We start from the raw sequence: 17,241 nt of genomic DNA on the forward strand, positions 1-17,241 counted from the left end.
TAAAAAGCCCTAAGAGCTAGAGCTTAGATATTTGGCATGAAACATCTTCTAGTGAGTGTCTACCAAGTTTGTTAAAAAAATCCTTGGGGTCAAAATTGGCCCCGCCCCAGGGGGTCATTGATTTTCCCTATATGCATATAGTAAAAACTTAAAAAATCTTCTTTTAAAGAACCCAAAGAGCTAGAGCTTAGATATTTAGCATGAAACATCTTCTAATGAGTGTCTACCAAGTTTGTTCAAATAAAAGCCCTGGGGTCAAAATTGGCCCCGCCCCAGGGGGTCATTGATTTTTCCCTATATGCATATAGTAAAAACTTAAAAAATCTTCTTTTAAAGAACTCAAAGAGCTAGAGCTAAGATATTTAGCATGAAACATGTTCTAATAAGTGTCTACCAAGTTTGTTCAAATAAAAGCCCTGGGGTCAAAATTGGCCCCGCCCCGGGGGTCATTGATTTTCCTTATATGTGTATAGCAAAAACTTAAAAATGTTCTTTGAAAAAACCCAAATAGCTAGAGTGTAGATATTAAGCATGAAACATCTTCTAGTAAGTGTCTACAAAGTTTGTTCAAATAAAAGCACTGGGGTCAAAACTGGCCCGCCCCAGAGGTGTCATTGTTTTTACCTATATGTGTATAGTAAAAACTTAAAGAAATCTTCTTTTAAAAAACCCAATGAGCTAGAGCTTAGATGTATAGGATGAAACATCTACCAAGTTTGCTCAAATAAAATCCCCTGGGTTAAAATTGGCCCTACCGGGGGGGGGGGGGGAAGAGAGGGAGTGGGGAGGGAGGAAAGGCAGGAGGGGGGCGAAGGGAAGATCATTGTTTTTCATTATATGTGTGTAGTAAAAACTTAACAGCATGAAACATCTTCTAAAAAATAAAAGCCCTGGGGTTTAAACTAGCCCCAATCCGGGGGCCTATATACAGGTGAGCGACCTCAGGGCCATCATGGCCCTCTTGTTTGATTTTAAGCTTGTCTGTTTTAAGGGAAAAGTGTGGTCGCTGTGTCATCATTATAGTTGTCATTGTAGTTGTCATTGGTGTGCAAAAGCTTTATTGTAGCCCATTATTCAATCATTTCAAAAGTTATCAACATGAAACTGAATATTTGCTTATCATGACAAGGTGCATTTGTTTAACAAAGACGGTGCATAAAACTGAAAGCTAAATTTTTCGAGTTATATCTCTTTTTAACTTAAATATTTTGTCAAAATTGGTTATTGTCAATAACATACAAGCATTAATACCATATATGGTATTCTTGTTTTATATTTTAAGTTAAATGTTTGATAAAACTTATTTTGTCTTAACTGTAAAAGTTATATTTTTTTCTATAGATAGTAAAGATTTTTATCCATAAAGTAACAAATAGTCACCATTATTAGACAATTCTCAAAAAAAATTATTTTATTTTATTTTATTTTGAGTAATACAAGCTATACAATCATAATGATTTTCTGACTCATAACCCGAACAGATTTTAATTGAATTATGTATAACCCTTTGCAAATTTAGTTAATTGCTGCAAGACTGTTGTGTAACTATTATCATCCTCTGAATAAATATAGTTGCGTGCCCGCATGGGCATGTACGTCTGCATGCATGCATGTGTGTAGTTTGTGTTTTAACATCAATTAACCCTACATTACAGGTAAGATCAGTGATGTTTTGTCATTTGGTGGTGGTCAGGCGGTACCAGAGTCATGGAGTGTGTACCGTATGATCCATCTTATAGATCATTCAGGCATAGTCCTTGATGTATCGAGACAGTCACGTATGTATGACAAGGCTTCATCACTGATGTGGGGATGGTGCTATCTCTTCAAGAATTTGCCAAATGTAAGTCGATGGTTTATTTCATAATGAAATTGCCTTTACTGTTATATGCAGCAGTTATCAAATTTTTACCTTTTTAGCTCGACTTTTCTATGAAAAGGGGAGCTATCCTACTCGCCCCGGCGTCGGCGTCGGCGTTGGCGTCACACCTTGGTTAAGTTTTTCGTACCACCCCACTTTATTTCAGAAGTATTACAAGTATGGCTTTGAAACTTACCATACTTGTTCACCATCATAACCTCCAACTACAGACAAGAGTACATAACTCTGTCAAGGTTTTTGACAGAATTATGGCCCTTTTTTGACTTAGAAAGTGTATTGAGCTTGGTTAAGTTTTTTGTACCACCTCACTTTATTTCAAAACCATTGGAGGTATTGCTTTGAAACTGACCATACTTGTTTACCATCACGACCTTCATCAACAGACAAGAGGACATAACTCTGTCAAGGTTTTTGACAGAATTATGCCCCTTTTTGACTTAGAAAATACATTGAATATGGGTAAAATCCACTTATTGCCTTAACCCTTTGAGATATTGCTTTGAAATTTTAATGCTATTTCACATCATTACCCCCATCTGTACACAAGAGAAGGTAATTCTGTCAAGGATTTGTTTTAAAAATTAAGGCCTTTTATCAACTTAGAATCTTGGTTAAGTTTTTAGTACCAGTCCACTTTTTGACTGAACTGTTTGAGATATTAATTTGAAAGTTGGAATACTTGTTTACAATCATGATTCCCAAACATGTCCAGGAGAAGGTAATTCTGTCAAAGATTTTATTTGAATTATGGCCCTTAACTGTCAATGTTTTGTATTATTGGCAAGCAATAAAAAAGTCGAGCGCGCTGTCTTACGGACAGCTCTTGTTATCTATAGGCTGAACATCGGTGGTTCTACTCAGGTGCCCGTTCGTGCCTGAAATAATGCACGGAAGGGAACCTGAGGTCTTCCTCCACCAGTGAAAGCTGGAACGTGGCGATTTGACCTATACTGTGTCAATGTGACGTAAAACCCAAAACAAACAAACAAAATCTATAGGCTAGTATTATACATGTATGTTCTTCCACAACCAAGTGTTTAATTTCTCTTATTTGGAAACTCTTTTTCTTTTAGGTTTAAAGTCAAAGTTATTGATTTGAACTAATAAAAACGTACAGTTATGTTGACCACATAAAAATTAGTCAGATATAAAAAATTATGTTAATAGTCTAGTCATTACTTTTGTCATATTAATACTACCACAGTAAACAATGTAAGTTACAAGTTTAAGGTTAAAGGAAAAATGAGTATCGTCCAAGCTAACTGATGCACTGAATTTAATATGCCATTTGCTGTATTATGCTGTTACTCCAAGCTGAATTGTTGATATATCAGTAATATATGTGCTATTTTACAAGGAAAAATACTTTATTATGCCCCCACTTTAGTGGCAGGCATTTAGATTTACCCTTGTCTGTTCGTACGGCCTCATTTGACGTTATTGGGTGAATATCCATGTTCATTCTGTACAGACGGTACTTGTGGGAAAAAAAAATTGCTTATGGGGTGCAAATACGTTGCTTATGGGAAGTTGTGCACCTGGGTATTTTCAGAGTTATTGCCCTTGACTTAGTAAAAATTTGCAATTTTCAACTTAAGTCGCACATAACTAAAAAAGGATTTGACCTAGAGTCATGAAACTTTACAAGAATGTTGATAAGCATGTGAAAATGTGCACCTGGGTATTTTTGTCTGGATTTATTTAGTATTTTTAGAGTCATTGCCCTTGACTTAGTAAAAATTTGCAATTTTCATCTTGTGTCGCATGTAACTCAAAAGTATTAGACCTAGAGTCATGAAACTTTACAGGAATGTTGATCAGCATGTGTTGTTGTGCACCTGGGTATTTTCGTCTGGATCTATATAGTATTTTTAGAGTTATTGCCCTTGACTTAGTACAAATTTGCAATTTTCAACTTAAGTCGCACGTAACTCAAAAAGTATTTGACCTAGAGTCATGAAACTTTACAGGAATGTTGATCAGCATGTGTAGTTGTGCACCTGGGTCTTTGCTTTTGGATTTATTTAGTATTTTTAGAGTTATTGCCCTTGACTAAGTACAAATTTGCAATTTTCAACTTAAGTCGCACGTAACTCAAAAAGTATTTGACCTAGAGTCATGAAACTTTACAGGAATGTTGATCAGCATGTGTAGTTGTGCACCTGGGTATTTTCATTTGGATTTATTTAGTATTTTTTAGAGTTATTGCCCTTGACTTCGTAAAAATTTGCAATTTTTAACTTGTGTGGCATGTAACTCAAAAAGGATTTGACGTAGAGTCATGAAACTTTACAGGAATGTTGATCAGAATGTGTAGTTGTGCACCTGGGTATTTTTGTGTGGATCTATATAGTATTTTTAGAGTAATTGCCCTTGACTTAGTAAAAATTTGCAATTTTCATCTTTTGTCGCATGAAACTCAAAAAAGGATTTGACATAGAGTCATGAAACTTTACAGGAATGTTGATCAGCATGTGTAGTTGTGCACCTGGGTATTTTCGTGTGGATTTATCCAGTATTTTTAGAGTTATTGCCCTTGACTTAGAAATTTTTTGCAATTTTCAACTTGTGTAGCATGTAACTCAAAAAGGATTTGATATAGAGTAATTAAATCTTACGGGAAGGTTGCTCAGCATATATAGTTGTGCACTTTGGGTTTCGCTTGTGGATTTTTCCAGTATTTGTAGAGTTATTTCCCTTGACTTAGTAAAAACCGTTACATTATGTTGTTATTTGTTCCTTGAGTGTTTGAGTTAGAATCAACCAACTTTACAGGAATAATGATCAACATCACTAAATTACAGGAATAATGATCAACATCACTGTGAAGCTATGCACCTGGGACTTTGCATGTGGATTTTTAGCTCAACTATTCGATAAGAATAAGTAGAGCTATTGTAGTCACCTGAGCGTCGGCGTCGGCGTAACCACTTATGTTAAAGTTTTTGTAATAGTTTAAATATTTTCAAAGTCCATTGACATATGGCTTTGAAACTTTTCACACTTGTTCACCATCATTACCCCAACCTGTAGACAGGAGGAGGTAACTCTATCAAGCATTTTGACAGAATTATGCCCCTTTTTCGACATAGAATTTACGTTAAAGTTTTTATAATACCTCAAATATTTTCAAAAACCATTGACATATGGCTTTGAAACTTTGCACACTTGTTCACTCCCTTGACCCCAACCTGTAGACAGGAGGAGGTAACTCTATCAAGCATTTTGACAGAATTATGCCCCTTTTTCGACTTAGAATTTACGTTAAAGTTTTTGTAATACGTCAAATATTTTCAAAGTCCATTGACATATGGCTTTGAAACTTTGCACACTTGTTCACCATCATGACTCCAACCTGTAGACAGGAGGAGGTAACTCTATCAAGCATTTTGACAGAATTATACCCCTTTTCCGACTTAGAATTTACGTTAAAGTTTTTGTACTACCTCAAATATTTTCAAAGTCCATTGACATATGGCTTTGAAACTTTGCACACTTGTTCACCATTATGACCCCTACATGTAGACAGGAGGAGGTAACTCTATCAAGCATTTTGACAGAATTATGCCCCTTTTTCGACTTAGAATTCAAATATTTTCAAAATTCATTGACATAAGGCTTTGAAACATGTTGAAATTTTATACTCTTCTTTGAGAGCATAATAGGACTCTCTCCAAGGCCTATAACTGTAATATGGATTTAAAGAAAAAAATTGCCTTTTTCTTTACTTAAAAAATTTTTACCTTTTAATCAAGGCGTTTTTTACTATCAAGCACTAAGAATAGTCGAGCGTTGCTGTCCTACCGACAGCTCTTGTTTTCACTTTTGTTAGAGTTATTGCCCTTGACTTACAGTTGTATAAAATTGCAATTTTCAACTTGTTCATGCATAGCTCAAAAAGTATTTGACTTGTAGGCCTGAAAGTTTACAAGAATGTTGGTCAGCATGTGTACTTATGCACCTTGGGGTTTGCTTGTGGATTTATTCAGTATTTGTAAAGTTCTTGCCCTTTACTTAGTAAAAGATTTTTAGTTTTCAACTTGTGGCACATGTAGTCCAAAAAATATTTGATCTAGAGTCATAGGATTGACAGAACAGTGGCAGGTGGGGGCACCCGTATCCTATGGACACATTTCTAGTTGAGTTACATATAATAACATAACAGCATAATATATTATCATACATTTTAAGCAAGTAAAACAGATTTAATAACATGATTCTGTGTGAGCTTTAATGTATGTTATTTGTTTGTTACAGTTGGAGCTTCCAAAAAATGTTTCTGAATTTCTGCCAAAGGATGTTGTCAACACTTTAAGTCCATCAAAGGTAAGTACTATTAAATGACACACACAAAAAATTCAACGGTTGGGGACAAATGCTCCACTTAGTTATACAGAATTTATTTTAGTTTGGTTGTGTAGGAAATTATTGACACACTTTCGAATTTGTTCCTGGAACCAACCAGTACTGAGCAATGAGTGTTCAGTTTCTTGGTCAAGGAAACGACGACTTGCCTCTGTCAGGGTTTGAACCCATGCGGCTCGCGATCATTAGATTGCTTGTACGAAGCATTAACCACTCAGCCATGCCACCACTTAATGCGCCACTTATATGTATGTCATATAAAAAATATTTGTCATTTACTTTACAATTGATATTTCTGATAATATAACTGGCTTAAGTAGAGATGAACGTATATGTCCTTATTGTGAAACTTCAATAGAAGACAAATTCCATTTTATGTTAATCTGTCCTCTATATAATGATATATGCTGCAAATATATTTCGGAAAATTACAGAATACTACCAACACTTGATAAATTTTATTCATTAATGTCTAATGAAAATGAAATTAGAAACACTGCAATGTATTTATTCTATGCATTAGATAAAAGACAAAATTACTTAGATTTACTTAGATATTTTTTAATGAATACTGAAATACTGTTAATTTTGTATGTATACATGTCTGTTTTGCTCACTGTCTATGTATTTATATTATATATATGTTGTAAATGTTTATGGGCTGGAGGCCTAAAGACTTATCAATAAAATCTTGAAATCTGGATAATAAAAGTTGCACACTCTTATAAATTTAAAATCCTTTGATTATCACAGTTGTAAAAGTCAGAGGCTTCCATGTATACCATTTTAACTCATTTGTGAATCAATTTAGTACTTTTTTCGCTAGTGTTGGCAGTAATGTTTATGTTCTTATTCAACCTTTTTATGTTTGCTAATATAGAGGAGACATTATTTGTTTATTTCAGATTGCGGCTGGATTACAGGATTTATTAGAAATCTCATATTGGAAACTCATTCAGGGACTCAAGGTCACAGACCTTCTAGCGTTCTTTGAGGACACTTATAATCTTCTCACACAATGTCAGGTATTCAACATTATTTTGCATAAACAATACTTACCTTTACAAAACATCATGTAATTCTTTACTCGTCTGAGCAAGCCAAATTTGGGTGTTACTGCTTTTTAATGAAGTGTGTACTTTTGAACCCATATCTAAAATACATGTAGTTAGCATGTTTCCTGAGGTAACACATATATTGGTAAGTCATAAAAGACACGGCTTACTGCATATTTATTTTAAATAAGCTGCAACAGAGCTGAAATTAATTTGTTTTAACAGACGACACTCAATTGTTGTTTTTAGCATGTTTTAATTTATACGATTGCTGATTTGCATCAACAGTTAAATAATAAATAATAAATAATAATATATATAATATATAATAAATATAATAATAAATAAGAGTTGCATGTTGATAAAAAGATTATTATCATTGTTAGTCAACACTAGGATTGGGGATTTTCCTTATACTTTTGGGGGCAATAGACAAACATTGACTTTACACCAATAACGTGAATTCTGTTCATTAACATCACATATGCACATAACTTGTCCATGTTTAAAAAAACCCAGTCAAACAGTGATATAAGGGAAAATTTATTTTAAAGTTACTAATTTCTAGTTACATTTTCCTGAAATCAAACACAAGAGAGAAATCTAGTTAGTTCTGGGCAGTTGTTTTCTAACAGCACTTATAAAATGTATATTATTGAATATTTTAAGATGGTTAGCTATGATGTATATAATAGAATTATCTAATGAATTCTACATTGTTCTTAAATTCATAGGTTTTGCAAAGACTAACCAAATCGAACAAGGAAGATATTGGCCTTAATGAAGTTGTGAGTAAATACAATGAGGAGAATATTTTGTACCTTTGCCCAGGTCATCATGCCTCAATGAAAGTAGAGGAAGGAATCACAGAGGTAATATATTGTATATTTCCCTGAACTCAGATTATAAATCTACTGAAATTGTAAAATAGATTTGTTGTGCTTTGAGTTTGTAAATGTTCAATATTAGAAGGGTTGTGAAGGTTGGACTCACTCTATACTGGTGAAATAGACTTACTGTAATTATCACTAACATTTAATAGGTTAACACCTCTAAATATAGGTTTTGAGTCTGTGTCACTATATACATACTAGCTATGATTGTTCTTATCATACTGAATTTATTGAACAAATTCAATAAAAGAAACTCTGGAGTGTGTCACTAGAAAAAAACAAACCTTAATATATTGTTATCTGAGGAGAAACAAGCATTTTGGCTTTAATTATGGTCGAGAAAAATAGTGTATAGAGTTCATATTAGGAGAGATCAGTTATTCTATTATGCTTAGTAGTTTATAGCACAGATATATATACATGTTATATATTAAGCTCCATGTTTAAAGTTTTTTGGTTGTTGTTTTTTGTGGTTTTTTTTTTCAAACAAAAAGTTCTAATAGAGAATATCGAAAAAATTGACCCAGCAATTATCAATGGTCAAGTGTTTATCATTCTCCTCTGTGTTTCAATATATTATCATATGTTTCAGGTTTTACCAGAGATTTATGGAAACTATTCTCAATTTCTTCTCTCTGTTGACATGCCGGCGAATCAGCTGACAGAGATCCCTGAAAATGCATTCAATGCCCTCCCGAACCTGGCAGAATTTGATTGCTCAAATAACTTCATTGAAAGTATACCAGAATCCATTGGGGCATGTAAAAAGCTTTACAGTTTAACTGTGTCAGAGAATAATATAACTGACTTACCCAGCTCACTGAAAGAATGCACGAAGTTATTCCGTTTGGATATCAACAGTAATATGATGGAGACGTTACCGGCAGTTGTGACCTCACTCAAACAACTTGAACGGCTATACGCCTCAAATATGTTTTGGACAGATTTGCCTGAAGACATAGGGAATCTTGTGAATTTAGAAAAGCTATATATCAATGGCAACTGTTTCACAAGTTTGCCAAAAAGTTTTGCCAAACTTAGGAATTTAAACGATCTTGGTATTTCTGGAGTGCCATGGCTACACATATCTAAGTCAAAGAAAGTGATGTCATATGAGAATTTTGTAGACAAGTTACGGGTCTGGAGACTAGACAGGTGGCTAGAGGAACATAAAGAGGTATGTATTAATCTCAACATGATTAACTTATCATATTGTCACCTTAATGCAGTAACAGGTTAACTCCTATTAAGTTAGATAAGGAGTTAACCAGTTTCTGCACCAAGATGATGCTATGCCTAGTTTGGACATATTGTTCTAGTATATAGCTGTACAAAGGTTTTGTTAGTCCATTTAAAAGTGTAACAGTAGAGTAGACTTCCTTCAATAGCTAATAAGTGAATGGTAGCAAGTATATAAAGGATATTAGTTTGTTTAAATAAAAGTTAACTTACTTCTAAAAATGTTAATAATGCATTAATTCAATATGCAGTTTATTCTAGTACACTTTAGTATAGCAGCCGGTCAAGTTTCAGGTCTACGGAGAAGAAATTGATAACTTTAACATTTAATGCTAGACAAGTCAGATATTTTCTGTTAAAATTTAATTCACTACAGTATAACCTATATTATTTGGACTTCACAGCTGATTTTGAATGATTCATGGAAAGAGGTTGTCAGCCAATTGCTTTAACTGGTACAGAATCTTGGACGTTTCAATAAGAACATGTTTATTATTAAATGACTTAAATACTGTTAAAGTGAATAGATGTAATAAAATATACATGTAATTTAAATGATCTGTTGGTATTCAGCACAGGTTTCACTGTACCTTAGGTTTCACTAAATCATGTTTCACTGTATTACTGTATTTTATAGGAGAAAGAGAAGTTGTTCCAGTTCTTTGACAAGGATGGAAATGGGGTGCTAGATAATGAGGAGATGGGACAACTAAATGCTGCACTTTTCAACATGTTTCCTAGATTTGGTTACAAAGGACTGGAACCTCCTGGTTAGTAGTGGTCATAGAACTATTGAGCTAAAAAAAATGTTTCTTCCGAGCATTAAGTTCCTGTCAAGTTGACCTTGATTAGCTAAATATCTGAAAATATTGACTTCTATAATGGTCATTGACAATGACAAATGATGAGAATGAAAAATAAAAACTGCCAAAAATGTATAAAAATCAGCCCACTCTTTTAACCAAGTAAATGATAATGATAAATTACAAAGGGTTATTTTAAAGAACATATCTGGGGTCAATGTGAGCTACTGATTTTTTTGCGATGCAGATTATGATATTGAACAAATTAACGGCAAAATGTAAAGTCATGGGCATAATGTCACATTAATACATTTTGTTTTTTTTCTTGGAAATTAATCTGTCATATTTGCTATTGTAGATGATGATACACCAAGTGGATTCCCCATGGAGATTTTAGAATGTAGAAATCTGGAGTACTTAAACATATATTATCAGGGATTTGTTTCCGTTCCTTCCGAGATTGGTGATCTTCAGGAACTTAAAATTATAAATGTCAGTCACAATCCAAACCTTCTCACTATTCCTGCGGAGGTGGGAACTATTTCTTGTTTGACAAGTAAGTCATTCTGTGTTTTTATGTCAATATGATGTATATCTAAAAACTAAAACATATTTCTTGCTTTAAATGTATACCTGTTATATAATATGCACTGAATATATAAGTTCTTGTTTTTTACAACTTATATTAACTAATATGGAACATTTTTGCTCGTATGAATATCAGGACTTTGAAGTTTCTGAAAATTGGACAATTTAGTCTTAATGATAGCGCTATAAAGATTAAGAATAATGTTTTATAATGTTTGAGAGGGTAAAAAGTGTTATTTTTATCAAGTCTAATGTATTGATAATTGTAGACAAATGTCTAAATTTCTCTGACACAGGAGACATGCATACATAATGACCACATCTTTACAAAGACCATATGTAGGAAATTTATCATTTAAATCTTTTCCATTTTGAATGCCTAAATTGCAACATGACATGTATTTGATATTGTTATAGAGAATATTGGCTCTGTCAAATGGTAAATAATTATTTGGGAATTCTTTTGTAGGACTTGAGATGGAAGAATGCCCCTTATTAAAGACTCCTCCAAAGGAAATCCGAGTGAAAGGATTTTCTACAACATTTGCTTATCTACGCAGACTTATCTCAGGCTCGTTACCTTGTAAACGCACAAAACTGATGCTGGTGGGACTTGGTGGTGCTGGTAAAACTAGGTCAGTTCTTCTGTAACATGAAGTAAAATATTTTCAGATACTTATATCTTATAATGATTTGCATAAGCTATCAGTTATAAGTAGGGCCAGTCTATACATTATATTTGATGATTAAATTTTGGTTTTTATGCCTACATTTAGGAGTTGGTGAATATAGTTTTGTCCTTGTCCATCCATCAAGCTGTCTGACTCACACTGTTCATCTGTAGATTGACAAAACACTAGAATGTTTGGACATAATCTATTTTTATACATGTTATACGGACATATTGCTATAACATGCAATTTGAAAGACTTGAAAAGTTGTGCCAAATCATTCATTACTGGAATGACTTCTGATTCCAAAAATTGAGGATTGACTTCTTTACAACCATGAAGTAACAAATAAGAGAGTATAAAAATTTAAATTTTGATGTTAACCATATTCTTTATTAACAAATTAAGAGGAATGATAAAAAACTGGATGAAATGTATTAATTTGCTTTATTAAAGGAGCTAAAATTTTTAATTTACATCTGAGCTAACAGTGTTCCAATAGAATTCTAGGTAGTTCATACAAGCTCCAAACACTTGTCATTTACATTGAGCAGTTATTGTTACACAATGTTTTATCATATTTATTATGTATAATGGTTGTATTTTCAGTTTGGTGAACTCATTACTCAGTAAAGATGGCAAAGCTAATCTCACTCATGGGGAAGCTATAACAGATGGTAATCTTTTGATATTAATGATTTTTTTTATTGTTTTGTTGTAAAAGCCTTATTATTCATAATAATGTATTTGAATGCTGGTAAAAGTAATGACTAGCCTGTGCCACCGTCAGCTTGTGACTCTTATGCTCTAGCTCTATAGGTAGAGCATTTGACTATGGATTGGATGGTTCAGATTAGATTCCAAGACGGTACAGGTCAACTTTTGTTGTGATTGATCATGAAATCTCTTCTATGGTCATTCAAACTGTTTTGGCAAGCATTGTACAAAATTATCAGTTCCTTATGAAAAAGAAGGCACTAATACTGGTAAACTGCTTGATACCTTGTACAGGAATGGCTGAACTGTTCTCTAGTGAATTTGTAGTGGCTTACTGCCCTGATCAAGAAAGTAAACTACCAACACCACCACCACCACTCTACAATCAGACCTAACTATACTGTTGGGTACTTAATTTGCTATTTCATATCAAAAACCTCCTTATCAACAATGAACAGTTCAAGTTCAAAACTGAGCAAGTTTAATTTATAATTTGATATTATAAGCTGTGCCAAAAAATCCTCTTGTACATGTACATCTTAAAATTTTAAAACCATTTTGATGTTAAAGGATGTTAACAGATAGATAAAAATACCCACATGTATTGATTTGTATATAACAGGTATAGATATATGTACATGGACAGTAAAGGCTGGTGATGAACATCTAACATACAGTGTCTGGGACTTTGCTGGTCAAACTGTCTATTATAATACACACCAGGTTTGTGAAACACCAGTCTTATTTTGGTCTTTATTTACTACTATTATCATACTATTGATAAGACAAAACTATTGCTTTAATTGATAACTAACTCCAATTAGATCAGCATATGGAAACATGTAAAAGAAGAATTTGATATGAGTGAAATGATTCGTCTCTCATATTTCTAGTAAAAACTGCGTTTTACAAATTGTTGAAGATATCGAAAAGATTCATAGGAAAATATTTTGTACAATTGAACAAACATGCTTAAAACGTAACAAAGGTTACTTCTTCTTTCATACTTTATATAAATGTATAAACTGTTTTGACAAGCATACAAGATTGAACATTGGCTCCATTGACACATTGAGAAGAATCTTTTAGAGATGACTAAAAGATTGATTATTTTTTTCTGTCCAATAAATTTGTTTATCTATTGTTAGCGAATGTAAGACTAGGATTTGAACATATTATCTATCTTCTGTTAATGTCAGATCCTTGCTGGGACATAAACATGTTGCAAGTCAAAAATCGCCTCATAATGGAATGTAAGACTATAATTTAAACATAGTTGAATTTAAGACAAGAAATTGAACATACACAATGTAACTAGGATTTTTAACATCTTTTCAGTTTTTCCTGTCAAATAGAGCTGTTTATCTACTGTTATGGAATGTAAGACTGGGATTTGAACATGCTGGTCTGGATTTCTGGCTGAGCTCAATATCTGTACAAGCTCCAAAAGCTCCTATATTTGTAGTAGGCTCTCATGTAGACCAGGTAAAACAATAAAAATGATAATTTTAATGAATTTTAAAGTAAGGTGTGCTTTTTGATTTTGTGAAGAATTACTCCTAAATTTTATGTGTGATATTAATTATCAGTTCATTCTCCATTTTGACCAGATTGGTATAATGAGTCATTATTAGCTCGACTATTCGAAGAATATGAGTGCTATTGTAGTCGCCCCGGCGTTGGCGTCAGCGTCTGCGTTGGTTAAAGTTTTTTGTAAAGTCAAATATCTCAATTATTACTTGAGATATTCAATTGAAACTTACAATACTTATTTATAGTAACAAGGTACATCAGATTGACAAGCTGGATAACTCTGCCTACAATATTGACAGAATAATGCCCCTTTTTAACTTAGAAATTTTGGTTAAAGTTTTTTTGTAAAGTCAAATATCTCAATTATTGCTTGAGATATTCAATTGAAACTTACAATACTTATTTATAGTAACAATGTAAATCAGATTGACAAGTTGGATAACTCTGCTTACCATATTGACAGAAATATGCCCCTTTGGAACTTAGAAATTTTGGTTAAAGTTTTTTGTTAAATTTTGGTTAAAGGTTAACGGTCTTCAAAGATATTTACTTGAAACTTTACACATGCACTTAGGGTCATAATTGGAGGGTCATAATTGTATGTCACTGACCAAGTTACATAACTCTATCTTGCATTAAGGCTGATTCATATCCCCTTTTCTACTTAGTCTCTTGGTTAATGTTTACATGCAAGTTTTACATATCTCAATAACTATTAAAGATATTTATTTAAAACTTCACATATGCATTTAGGGTCATAATTGTAGGTCACTGACAAAGATCCATAATTCTATCTTGCATTTAGGCTGATTTTTCTCCCCTTTTTCAACTTAGAAATTCATGGTAAAGTTTTGCTTGTAAGCTGTTATCTCAATAACTACTGAAGGGTTTGTGCCTTTTTTTGGACAATTTTATGCATTCATAATAATAAAGTAGTGATTTACTTGATAAAACATCTTAATAACAAGCCTTTGTACCTTTTCTGTCAAATTTATGTATTCATAGGTAATTAGTATTATTATACTCAATAAAAAACCCTTGTGACATTACCTTCCGAATAGTCAAGCCAATTCTGTATAATTAGACTCTCTGTAAGGCCTATAACATGAATTTATAAAAAAAAATTAGCCCTTTTGTGACCTTAAAAAATTTAACAATATCAAGGCTCTTTTAGTATCAAGCACTTAGAATAGTCGAGCATTCTGTCCTACAGACAGCTCTTGTTTATGTGTTATAATTCATTTCAAAGGTCAAAATAAACAAAATTTAAAAAAGATGTTTTCCTAGCTAAGGTTGGTACATTTGACAACAATGTTTATACACTTAATGGGAAGAAAATTCTTGTTGAACTTGATTTATTCTGCATCATTTCATATTTATACAATATTTTATAGTTGTATTTTGTCTGCTTAGTGGTATATAAGTTAACCAATTTAGAGACACTTGTCCATCTTAAACATATTCTTCTTGTGTAAGATTTTGTATAGTTATGATGTCATGAAAAGATTCAGATATATCATTAGGGCATTAATCAACTTAGTTTTTTATGTAATGTTTTAGGTGTCAAAGTATGAAGTTCCCATTAATGAGATGAGTGCAAGATATAAACAGATAGCTGGATTTCATTTTGTCAGTTCATTTACTGGACAGGTAAGTTCTTAATATAATTAGTAATATGGATTTTGTACAGGTTATAAATGGTTGTTTGGAAATATAACCGGAGCCACTAGCTGCAAACCTGTCAGGAATAAGCAGTTTTAAGTTGACATCCATCTGACAGCCATTCAATTGATCATATTTAATTCATATATTTCATGCAGTTATAATGAGAATAACAATGACAGATTTTCATGAAATTGTGTTATGACCATTTTGATAATAAAGGACTGCTCATTTCATAGGCCAGTTGTCTTTCATTTCTCTTAAAATGGACAAAAAGTATCCTAAAATCAACAAGACAAAATAGCAGTGAGTGCATCTGATTGGATAAAAAAATATAACACAACCCTTATCTTCAGTTACATGTTCCTTTTTATTATGGCCCAGTACAACCCAAACAATATTTATATCATTATAAGTGGGATACAGTATTGATAATTTTCTGGAGATGTAATATATAATATAGATTGCTGATTAAAAATTTAGGACAACAAGAACAATACATGTACCAACATATACAGACAGAAATGGGATATAGATACATACATTTATGTCAGTATGTCTTCTCAAGAAAATATGTTCAATGAAATATATTTTTACAATGTATATTGTACATTACTGCTCTATGAACCTCTGTGTTTACTGTTGTTTTTTTGCAATATTCAGGGTATAAAGGAGTTACAGGAAAACCTGTTTGATGTGACATTACAACAACAATACATGGGTGAACAGATTCCAGAAGTCTGGCTTACATTTGAAAACACAGTCATAGAGTAAATATAGTCTCACTATACTCTCTTACAGTTTGTATTAGCATATACAATGTATGTAAATGAAAATACAGAAAAACCAAATTTATAGTGGTAACTGCTGAAAACAAAATTTATAGTGGTAACTACTGAAGAGAGAGCAGCTTTGTGAAGGTTGCACTATGTTATAATTCTAGATTTATTTTTCACTTATATAGAACAGTTGTTTAAATGCTTAAGGAATCTATGCGTCACCTTGCTTGTCATGTGGTGGAACCCAGTTTCTGCCATGGTACATGCTATTCTTATTATGTTAACAGTAATGTTTAGTCAAAGAATAGAACTAAGAGATTGTCAAATATTAAAGGGACTCCACTGAAGTCTTTTGACAGGATTGGACTGGAAATAATTATTTCGAGATCTATGTTCCATTTGGTGTAGTTTTATAAAAGTAACTTTTGTACAAATGTCAGATCAATCGCTTACTCCGTTTTTCCAAAACAATTATTCAAATCGTGAAAAATCATCGAAATTGAAAAGCATTGCATACCTTTCTCTTTCAAGTTCCCCCATTGATCTAATGTAAGAAATTCAGATTTCATATATTTAAGGCTTAAGGACCTTGGTTGAGTTCCTTTAACTCCAAGGTTTCCTCAATATTTCGCCATGTGAGTATTATATTCTATATAGCACAATTGTAAACTTTGTGTGAAACATTAATGTGAGCATATTACACCTGTAGACACTAACATTACTCAGTGGTTTGCTATTTTTCATCATTTGTAATTAAATTATGTGTGTTATACCTGCAGGTCACGAAGTTCTAGTAATGTAATAGAGTATACAGCTTTAGAGAAAATGGCAAACATGTCTGGGATATTTGAGAAAACTGAGGTAATATTTGTTGAAATGTTTTAAAGCAAAAAAAACTTTTTTTGTTTTTTTTTATAGCAAATCCCTAGTTTCTTCATTGTGAATTATTATGTCTATTACTTTTTTTCTGTATCTAGTTATCATGGATATGACAAATTCTATTAGTCATTAGATATATGAATGAAAAAGGCCTAACTGTAAAAAACCAAATACA

At 32.6% G+C, this 17,241-nt stretch overlaps 1 protein-coding gene across 1 annotated transcript in view; it reads left to right on the plus strand.

Annotated features, from left to right (window-relative positions):
• The window catches only part of LOC132715143 (uncharacterized), a 62,959-nt gene that overhangs the window by 25,626 nt on the left and 20,092 nt on the right, over positions 1-17,241 (plus strand). Inside the window, exons 25-38 of the mRNA XM_060698117.1 lie at positions 1,656-1,843; positions 6,140-6,208; positions 7,153-7,272; positions 8,037-8,174; positions 8,788-9,372; positions 10,072-10,204; positions 10,596-10,793; positions 11,295-11,460; positions 12,106-12,173; positions 12,836-12,936; positions 13,552-13,698; positions 15,307-15,396; positions 16,072-16,178; positions 16,967-17,048. Coding sequence (XP_060554100.1) covers positions 1,656-1,843; positions 6,140-6,208; positions 7,153-7,272; positions 8,037-8,174; positions 8,788-9,372; positions 10,072-10,204; positions 10,596-10,793; positions 11,295-11,460; positions 12,106-12,173; positions 12,836-12,936; positions 13,552-13,698; positions 15,307-15,396; positions 16,072-16,178; positions 16,967-17,048 — 2,192 coding nt within the window. The remainder of the gene's footprint in view (positions 1-1,655; positions 1,844-6,139; positions 6,209-7,152; positions 7,273-8,036; positions 8,175-8,787; positions 9,373-10,071; positions 10,205-10,595; positions 10,794-11,294; positions 11,461-12,105; positions 12,174-12,835; positions 12,937-13,551; positions 13,699-15,306; positions 15,397-16,071; positions 16,179-16,966; positions 17,049-17,241) is intronic.

The sequence above is a fragment of the Ruditapes philippinarum genome, unplaced genomic scaffold (genome assembly GCF_026571515.1).
Source record: "Ruditapes philippinarum isolate M1 unplaced genomic scaffold, ASM2657151v2 ctg6724_1_1_1_1, whole genome shotgun sequence".
In the NCBI taxonomy this organism is placed as follows: domain Eukaryota; kingdom Metazoa; phylum Mollusca; class Bivalvia; order Venerida; family Veneridae; genus Ruditapes; species Ruditapes philippinarum.